Source organism: Vicugna pacos, chromosome 5 (assembly GCF_048564905.1).
Source record: "Vicugna pacos chromosome 5, VicPac4, whole genome shotgun sequence".
Taxonomy (NCBI): domain Eukaryota; kingdom Metazoa; phylum Chordata; class Mammalia; order Artiodactyla; family Camelidae; genus Vicugna; species Vicugna pacos.
The window spans coordinates 34,276,104-34,286,620 of NC_132991.1; the positions used below are offsets into that span (position 1 = coordinate 34,276,104).

The window sequence follows — 10,517 nt, forward strand, 5'->3', positions numbered from 1 at the left end:
ACCCCAGGCAGATCCCCTCGCCCGGTGCCAACTCCCCAGTGATCAGCACAGTACCTGCCTGCTGCTCCGAGTTTTTGTGGAGTTCGTGACGTGAGATGTACAAGCGTCTCTACCAGCACTTTCTAGTAGAAGTGTAAATGCAGTACATGGGTCGTTCTAAACTTCCTAAGAACCACATTAAAAAGGAAAAAAAAATTGGTGGCTATTTCAATAGTGTAGTTTGTTTAAGCCAGTAGTTCTAAAATATCACTTCAACTTGTAAGCAATATGAAAACTATTAGTGAGATATTTTACATTCACTTTCTTCATAGCAGGTCTTTGTAATCCAGTGTGTATTTTACACTTACAGCATATCTCAGTTTGGACCAGCTGCATTTCAGGTGCTCAGTAGCCACATGCAGTTGGTAGTTACTATATTGGACAGTGCAGGCTTAGGCTGTGCTTGGCTGTAAGTAACACATATCTAAAAGGCATGAGATACAGAGCTTTAATGGCCACAGCGGGCAGAGATGAAGGTGGCCATATTGTAAAGGGTTATAGTAGCCATTGCATCTTGTCATTGCTCTCTGCCCAACAGAAAGTCACAGAGGTTTGTAAAAACCCTGCTGGGTTAGGGGAGAGTTTTAGGGCAGCTGGAGAGAGAAGAAATAGAGATGCGTTTTCACTCGCTCCTGAGTGTTTCAGCCAGAGACCTTCTCAGGAATCGCTATGGAGGCCTGTGCATGGTGCAGGCAGGCGCCCTGGGTTCAGAGGCCCACATTCCTGCCTTGTTATCCACAGACTGCAGGTTTACGAGATGCACACACACACTTGGACCCTCGTATGCAATCTGCCACCTTGATGTTTTATATTTTCACTTTTAGTCCAATATTTCTGCCCCCATTTTTCAAGAATGCTTGCAGGGTGGGTATACAGGACACCAGTCTGTTGCAAGGAGCCCAAAGATGCAAAAGAGCCGGGAGGGGATGAACATATATACCAGGCAGTGATCTGACCCCCAGAGAGCTGAAGCATGACAGTGGCTTGTCATGATGCTTGTTCTGTGCCAGGGACGGTGGGGCCAAGACCTCGTTGCCTCCCATTTAATGCTCTTCACACCGTGAAGGCTTGGGTGCCTCGAGGACATCTCACGAAAGAGCACGACTGAAACAAGAATGTCAAGAACAGACACTGAGCAGGAGGCCAACTCATGAAATAAAATGCAGGGGCATGTCCATTGGTGATACTTGAAGAAGAACTAATACTTTGGGGGCCATTGGGGTTTTTTTTCCTTTTTTGCAGTGTTCATGAACATTTATGTTGTTGAGTTTTTTTATTTTGTGTGGGTTTTTTTTGATAATTAGGAAACAGTATACATTGAACATTATATAAAAATTAGTGAGTTCAGATTTCTTTCATATCAGAAAGAAAAACAATTGCATAGGCTGTAATATATGCTACAGGAGAAATAGCATTTTCCAAATATTGTCTGGTTGGTTTTTAGTGTCCTTTAAGAAATACATTTTTCAAATGGTGCTATTATTTTAATTAATCAAGTAAAATCAGTCTCTAATTTAACTATCAAATTATCATTTGGCTGTTAGAATAGCTATAAAGCTAGTTTTAAATGTGAGCACTTTCAAAATTCTGCAGCCTAGGATTTATGTGAAATGGTATTTTAATTACTTTATTCATTCTTTGTGGGGAAAATGAACTTTCATCCCTTATGGCAGTATTTCATTGTGCCTATCGGTTGCTCATAATTATGTGTACTTTTTCCTGTGGTAGAGAATAAGCAGTGTTTTCTACAATAGTGTGCATGAAATTCCCTAATATATTCTAAATTAGTTTGTGTGTATATATTCTTAGTTCTCACAACAAATAGCTAATTGCTTTAAATTAAAGAAAAATCTCAAGCTTCCTAAACCGAATTATAGTTTATTTTTAACTTTCTCTTTGGGAACCAAGAGACAGTGGAGAGTGCTGCTGAGTATTTTTGAAGCAAATTTTGCATTAGGCTATCACGGAGGTTGATCATGTTGATGGAGAATGCTAATCCTTCAGCTCTCTATTTCTCATCAGTCTTGCTACAGGTGGGAATTGGTCTATTTTCTATTCATTACTTACTGCTCTAAGAACATTCTTCCTGACCCATTAAATGAAGCCCTTGACAGTCTAAGTGGAGAGAACATTGTTTTATTACTGCTTTAGTGAAGCAGGTGCACACAGGTATTATTAGTTGGTCTCTAGAATGGTGCTTTTTACTTTGAGTAGAAAAACCAAATTAATCATTCCATAGCTGAGGCTTTTAAATTTAATTGAACCTTCTTCATCCAATATTGGTTGATCAGAACCAGTTGTTTTAACTTTCCATAACCTTTATGTTTGAAATAGAACATGGGAAGAAAAACCAGTGTCTTGAGACTTGCTTTGATATTTGGAGTAGGTAGTTAAATCCACACCAAATGTTGTAGGCCTTCGTGTTACATGATAAAACCTGGGATTGGAGAGATAATATAACTCTTAGTGTGGGATTAGAGAGGTGTCTTTGTGTGGATCCCTTGAATGCCATAAGCTTTGCAAAAATAGAATCTTTCCTTTTCTCTCACCAAGAATAATTTTGAACATTTTTTGAAGTTGCAGAAAAAGAAAGCCTTAATTTCTATAGCAGGCTGGTTTTATGATCAATAAGTCATCTGAGTTGACCAGAAGATACTCCAATCTGCCCGTCTACAGTCTACTGCAGGACTATGTATTTTTAAATTCATATTTTATAATGGGGCAACCCTGGTCCTTTCTATTTAGCAGTTTGAGGGATGGGGACTTGGGCATTGGGGTATAACTCTACTTCTGGTTCTGGGACATGGGGCAGCAACGTGATTCTCCATAGCTAGGGTGGTGATTTCAGCAACCATCTGTTTTGGTCTTCATGTGAAAAGCAGGCAAAACTATGCTCGTGAATTCCTTTAAAGATCCAGAGCATTGTTCTGACCCTCTCCCCGTAGTTACAGACTTTAAAGACTCTCGGTTTTAAGAAAAAGTGTGAAAGGGAGTGAATACTTAGCAGCTAAATCTGACAGGCAAGAAATAAAAGGGTAATCTAAAAGCAATTACAGGCTATTAAATTGTATCCATCAACATATTTCTGAGCACCTATTATGTGCCCTGCATATGTGTAATCAGACATGTGAAGAAATGGGTGATAGATAATCTGTTACTTATACTTGCCTACAAAATTAAATTTAGAAAAATAAATACTCATCAACATGTAGAATTCCAGTCCTACAAAATAATTAAATGGGAAGTTAATTCATTTTGTGTATCTTGACTCTAAGGTATGTGTAAAGCACACAGTGCCTGGCACAGAGTAAAACCACAGGAAGTGTCATGTTACTATTGTTTATGCTGATTTAGGAACATTTATGCTGTCCAATCCCGTGTAGATGTCATGGCTAATAGTAAACTATAGAATGCCATATGACTCCACTGATCATTCTAAATGCCTGGTAAGGAAAAGAAAGAGCCAGACGAAATTCTAGTTCCAGTGCAGAAAATCACGTGAACCTGCAAATCTGGAAAATATCCTCTTGTCAGAAGTAGGTCTTACAAGTAGCCAGGAGTGAAAGCAGGAACCATGAAAAACAAGCTTTTCTGCCAACAATCAGAGAACTTCTAGGCATCAGCTCCAAGACCCAACGTGCTGAAGAAGCACCCCGCTTCTTAGTCATGCTTTCACCTGAAGTTTGTGACTCAACACTTGGGTTTTCTGTGGAGATGTATCTAATTTTATACCTGTCACCTCCGATATGATAGGCTTTGCTTTCCATAAACCTTGCCTTAAATTAACTTTTCTGGAATGCACTTATTCTGTGAAGTAGAACATAGCTTCTTATTAGAAAATGCAGCACTCTCCCATGTGCTAAATTTTGTGGAGTGAGGAATTTGAAAGACTTTCACAGAAATTTGTTCCAGTGCCCTTAGGAATCGTATGTTATAAAATTGTCAGCTGGGGAGGTTAGGAAATGACCCATCCCCACACTGGCCCCTGTGGGCTGCCCCCGTGGGTGGCTCAGGCCCCTTCCGAGCCCTGGGTGGAGCGTGGTTGGCCTCTTTAGCAGGAAATGGTAAAGCCCTGGTCACAGCAGCTGCTATCACCCCACCTTCTGTGCCTCAACCCACTCCCCCTTCTGTCCTCTCTCCCCTCTCCCCGCTCCTGTCATTTGGGTCAGAACCGACCTCCAGAGACTCGTTTTTCACCCTTATCTCCCAGGTCCCTTCCGTGGTCATCAGTCCTCTGATACTTTCCCCCTAAAACAGGACTTTTTAAATGTCTTTTAGGCATAAACCCTCCCCCTTTTTTTTTTTCAAACAAACTCACAGTGAAGCCCAGTATTGAGAACAGAACCACTCTAGGTGAACCGGGGAGGGGTCTGGGGGCCAACCCCCTGTTCTCTCCCCACCTCTCACACAGCTGCCCCTGAGAGCCCAGTGAGACCCCCAGAATCCAGGGAGCCTGGTTTGAAACCATTCATGTAGACGTAGCCAGTTTCATCCGAATCCACAGAGCAGTCGTTCCACCCGTGGTGTCTTAAGTTCATGTCGTCAGCACCTTCAGGTGTGCTGCCCTTTCCCCAGGACCTGGCTGGGGAAGATGCAAATCTGGAAAATATCCTCTTGTCAGAAGTAGGTCTTACAAGTAGCCAGAAGATGATTATGGAAGCAGAATTCTGTCCTGGTGGGACAGAACAAGCTTGCAGAGGCAAAGCAGGGTCTTTCCTTCTCCTGACTGTAAACTGCCAAGTCCCCCTGGAGTCCAGGCCTAACTAGATGGGTCACCATGGAGGCTGAGGTCCCAAAAGGCTGTGGTCGTGGTGGACTGTCCCACCCACAGAGGAGGAGCAGAGAAAGGGTGAAAGTCCTTGGGAACAAGGGAAACCCAATCAGTGAGGCTGAGAAATCAAAGCCAAGTGAAGAAGAGGAGCCAGCACCGCTCCCGCAGAGCCGGGACCCGGAAGTTTCCCAGGATGAGCCCAGGCATCTGCCTTCAGCCATTCTCCACAGTGTGGGCGGGGCAGGGCCAGGCCTCCGGGTTTATCCTCAGAGTATCATTTTGCCATCATCAGTTTCAGCCCTTTGCTTCTATACCTCCTTACTCCAAAAAGAAATAAAGCTCCTGTCAGCTGTCTCCTGCCTCCCTCCCTTGTGAGGGGCCCTACAATTTCTCCAGGCCCTGAGAAGGCTGTGCAGACAGTTTCCAGGCTGGATCCTGGGTCACCGCACACTGAGCAGCAGTTTTCAGTCTTGTCTGTGGCCCAACACTCTTGATTAATCGTGTTCACTAGCCTGACAGGCTTCCATGGACATGGGCTGATTACGCTAACTCCCTCCCTTCCACAGGGCCTCAAGCGTTTTTGTGTGTTGATAATTCTAAAAACACTGTACTGACTGAACAGCTCACCAAGGATACATCAGGAGTGTAGGGCTCTGGGGGCTTCAGTGCAGAGTCAGCCAGCTGCACCGTCTCCCCTCCACCCACTCCCCTCTACTTAGGAAAATGCACTGAAGTGAAAATGACATTGGAGTAAGTATAATATTGAATTTGCTCTAATTTCTTAAAGAGTAATTGTAAGAAAATGTGTGTGCTGTAACAATAATTTACTCCTCTTATAGTTGACACAGACATGAAGACCCTCTAGTCTGCTGAGAACTCAAATAGCAGTCTAATAAGCTACATTTAAGGTCTGTTGTCCTAGCAGTCTTGATGTGAATTACAATATAGGTAGCTTTTCATTCATTGTTAGTCTTGCCTACATCCAAAAAGGAATGGTAGTAACTTGCACATGCTAATAAAACTCTTAACATGGAAATAGAACTATTTAGACCTTACCAGTAAGGGAGATGAAGCAAATGTAACCACAGTCTGTGCCAGTAAAGTTACTACAAGTGTAATATTTAAGCCTGAGCTTCCCAGTAGCAAAAGTAAGAAGAGGAAATGTGATGAGAAAATGTCAGTCTTTTGAGAAAGAGAAGTTTTTTCCAAGTACTAAATTCAAGAAATTGTTTGTCACACAGAACACTGAATGTAGGGGATGATACAACGAACCACATTTTTTACAACCATCACAAATGCATCATATTTATCCTCGATTGGATTGTGCCCCTCCCCCCCTCACAGAGTAACTAATTTGCTTTGCAAGACCACAGTCATCTTACCTGATAGACACATAGGCTCTAAAACTTAAGGACGACTTGGTAATACGCTGCCAGAAACTCACATGTATTCACTCAACATTTATTAGAGGTCCATCCCAGTCTGGTTGTAAATTCAGGCCATACATTAGGTTTGGAACAAGCTAAGTTCGCAGCAAATAAAGCTAATGTGTTTCTTTCATTACTAAAACTGCAGGATTTCAAATTGATGATTTTATTTTTAAAATCTCGTTTTTTAGGGGTTCTTTGGAATTTATCCTCCTGTGATGCTGTAAAGATGACAATCATCCGAGATGCTCTCTCAACTTTAACAAACACTGTGATTGTTCCACATTCTGGATGGAATAACTCTTCTTTTGATGATGATCATAAAATTAAATTTCAGACTTCACTTGTTCTGCGTAATACAACAGGTTGCCTGAGGTAAATTTTTTATTTCTTTTTCCGCTTAAGTCTGTGATTAAATATATGTCACAGGCAAGTTGATTTGAGGATAATTTATTTCATTTCATCTGTCTAAGTTTCCAAGTTTATTTCAAAATTTAGGCCACTAGGCTTTGTTATCCTGTGAGGAAAACATTACGAGCATGAACTAGTGGCTTGAAAGACATTATCTTATAAATGTCTCTTCTGTAGATTAGTCAAAAAACCCTTCTAGACTGAAATTACTGTCAAAAGTCCAGTGTTTTCCACTTTAACAACATTTTTCTGGCTACCACATTCTGATTGCTAATGTGTCTGCAGCCTGGTTTTTGTTTAAATTCAAAATGTACTAGTACAAACTTCCAGTTATAAAATAAGTAAGTCATGGGGATAAATGTACAGCATGGTGACTGTAGTCAATAATACTGTGTTGTAAAGTTGAAAGAGGCTAAGAAAGTAAACCTTTAAAGTTCTCATCACAAAGGGGAAAAAAATACTTGGTAATTCTGTATGGTGACAGATGGTAACTAGACTTATTGTGGTGATTATTCCACAGATGTGTCCAAACGTCAAATCGTTGTGTTGTACACCTGAAACTAATATAATGTCTGTTAATTATACTTCAGGTTTTTAAAATGTGATGGTTGAAACATTTTTTTGCTTTTAAAAGGGTGCAGAAAGATATGGTTTTAAATAATCATTGGGTTTGAGTTTTATAAGTAAATGAAAGTGAGCCCAAATACTATTTTCAGTCCTTATCTTTAGCATTTAAAATCCATAAAGCCTCTTTTAAATGTACACAGTATTGCTCATTATTTGCCATTAACTCTCATCAGCTCAATTTCCACCCAGGTTCCTTGGCTTACAGATGCCCTGAGAACTTGAAACAGAAGCCTTGGGCCAAAGTGGCCTGGTGATAAGGAGAGTGGGTTCTGGCATCAGACAGCCTGGCTTCCTGTCCCACTCTGAACCTCAGTTTCCTCATCTTTAGAACGGGGGTAATAATACCATCTCAGAGTTGTGAAGAATCAGCTTGTATAAAGTTCTTCAGGTAGTGTTTAATACACAGTGAGCGCTATTTACCATTTACACTAAGATGTCTGATCATCTCTGCAACAGGGAGCTCAAGAGAGGAGGAGAAGAGGGGACTGGGCTTCTGCATTGAAGCCTTCCACTGTTGTGACAGGTGACTGTCATCCTCCTCTGCTACAGTGGGGCAGGGGTGACAAGAGTCAGGCTCCTGGAAAACAGGCAGGCTCCCTGACTCAGATGCCTGCATCACAGCGGGGGTCGCATGGCCTCTACTGATGACTGGTGAGGCAGCATCTCATCCTTTCCCCGTCAGGAGAGACAGTGATCACTTAACTGTTCTGCCAGGCTTTAAGGAAGGGCCAGGGGCAGGACATACGCTCGGGCTCCCCCAGTGGTTCAGGGCTCTTCGCATTTGGTGAATGCCTTCAGTGTAAATTCAGTGATGAACAAAATAGACTAGGTCCCTGCCCTGATAGAATCAGTTTTTTCTTGAGGAAGACAGATAAACAAACAGGAAAATAACAAGTTGCCACTAAAAAAAATAGGGTGACATAAGAGTCATTAGGTGGTTACTTTGATGTCCAGGTGGTGTCTCATAGAAGGTAAAGTTTAAGCCTAGGTCTGAAATATCACAAAGAGCTGCTCATTTGAGGGTAGATGGGGGGAGGTGAGGGAACGCAGGTTTTAGGCCAAGAAAACAGGTAGTGCAGAGGCTCTGGGGCACTCAAGAGGGACCCACAGGCTGAAGAGGCTGAGAAGGGAAGGCAGCAGATCTTGGCAGAAAATCTTGGGTGGAAAACCAGAGGGGTGTGGGGTCCCAGGAACTCGCAGAGGAACAGAAGAGGGCAGCTCTTAAGAGCTGCTAAGAGGTCACTCCAGAGAACAGTAGAGGGACCATAAGTGATAGTATCTCTCTGGCCCAAGAAAAGCAAAGGTGAAAAGAAAAGTCATTCCAGATCCCCTTTATCTAGTCTGTTTGCAGAATCTCAGTGTTAGCCTAGAACCCTTGTTAATGGGACATAAAATAGATTCTTATAGTTTGGTATTGATTCACGAAGGTGACTTGATATCACAAATTTCAATATGGATGAGACCTAAAACAATTTTCAGAGTGCTTTTATAATTTAAAAGATGAGAAAAATGATAGCATAAGCAAATGCTCCTATTTAACTTGAAATGTTTGTACAAGAAATGAGATGTTTCCACTGTTAATTCAAGAAGCATTTATGACCACTGACTACATGCAAAACATTTTAATATGTGCAGGGGACTGTAGACACCTTATGGCCTAACGAGGGAGGTAAAATAAAGCACGCCTAAAACTAACAGCCATGGCTTTTACATGGGGGGCACTTTTCTAATTGCTTCATACATAGAAATTCCTCTCTCCTTCCCAGGAACTCCATGAGATAGTTACTGTTATCCCCCCTTTTTTACATACAAGGAAACTGAGGATAAGCCCCAAAAATAAGTATCTTCGGAGGTTTGAAGGTAGCCTGTCATTTGAAATGGCAGAGGCGGGCAAGGGGAGGGATACAAAGTTGAAGCCCCCTGCTCCCTTCTGTGTGTGTGGCTAACGGGGAGCTGGCTGTTGTTGTGAGCTCTCGCGATACTAAAACGCAGGCTACGTGGCTGCAGTCTGTCCTCGTTCTCAGATTATTAAGCTAAGACTCCGTGCTAATGAGCCCACACGTGTCTGCCTGTGTAGGAACCTCAGCTCCGCGGGGGAGGAGGCGCGGAAGCAAATGCGATCCTGTGAGGGGCTGGTGGACTCGCTCTTGTACGTGATCCACACGTGCGTGAACACGTCCGATTACGACAGCAAGGTGAGTGCCCGCCCCGCCATGTGAGCACCGCTATCTGCATGCCATTGACTCTTTCTGGAATTCTTAACCCTCTCCTCCTCAGTAGGCTATAGTCCAGCTTAAAGGCAGAGTGTCTCTAAAAATTACAAGTTAACAGGGACATGAGGACTTAAGAAAAGAACCTTAGAACGATGAAACCCCAGTGGCTCCATGTGGTAAAGGACCTAGCAGGGCCCAGACCTTCTCTGTGTTTTTCCTGGGCTCGTTGTCAAGGTGATTGCCCCACTGCTGCCGCCTCCGATTCTCTATCCCCTGCTGCTAGGATCAGATCCGCCTGTACCTGAGTGTCTGCTGAATGAAAGTTCCTGGTCGAGGCACTGGAATCTTCCAGCGTCTCTGCCCTTCTTGCCTCGGCACCAGCTTTGGATGCCCCTTTCTGCATCCTAGGTTTCAGCCCTTCACCCCCTCCATCTGTTGCCCTGCTGGTCAGTCTGTTCCCAGCATGAGCTCTTCTCCCCTCCTGTTTCCTCCATCCCCGTGCTCACACAAGGCATTCTGCTCATCGTTTTTCAGCTATGATGCTATCCAGGCTCTGCCCCAGCAACAAGGGCTAGAGAAGGTGGTATAAACAGAGGAGAGACTAAAAGTATTGGGAGCGCCACAGCAGGCTGGGCACTTGTTCAGGATGGGCTGGACGAAGAGAGGCCATAAGTAGGCCTGAGGTCATAAATACCAGTCTGAGAGGGACAAGAGTGATGAGTGCTAGGCTTGGGAGGAGGTGGAGGAGAAATTCAAAGTGACAGCGAAGTTTTTATTTGAGCTTCATTGACCCAAAAGATCTGCAGATGAAATTGAGAAGAGTAATCAGAAGTTGGAAGGGGAGCTTGCTGGGCAAAACTGAACTTGATTTTAGACACTCTAAGTTGGGGTGACAGCCTCCCAATTAGAGGTGTGATTCAGACTTTAAGGAGCAAATGACCATATACAGAAGACAAGATATCAACAGAGAAGAGACCATGGAACCTTCCACAGGGAGAGGGGAGAGTTGGGAGTGGAAGGAGACAGAGA

The 10,517-nt window shown here is 43.1% G+C and overlaps 1 protein-coding gene across 12 annotated transcripts in view; it reads left to right on the top strand.

The window, feature by feature from the left end:
* Positions 1 to 10,517, top strand: part of PKP4 (plakophilin 4) — a 210,803-nt gene that overhangs the window by 182,054 nt on the left and 18,232 nt on the right. For all 12 annotated transcript variants that reach the window (XM_072961006.1, XM_072961011.1, XM_072961008.1 and 9 more), the window contains 2 exons: positions 6,429 to 6,612; positions 9,353 to 9,470. In XM_072961006.1, the coding sequence (XP_072817107.1) occupies positions 6,429 to 6,612; positions 9,353 to 9,470 (302 nt within the window). The remainder of the gene's footprint in view (positions 1 to 6,428; positions 6,613 to 9,352; positions 9,471 to 10,517) is intronic.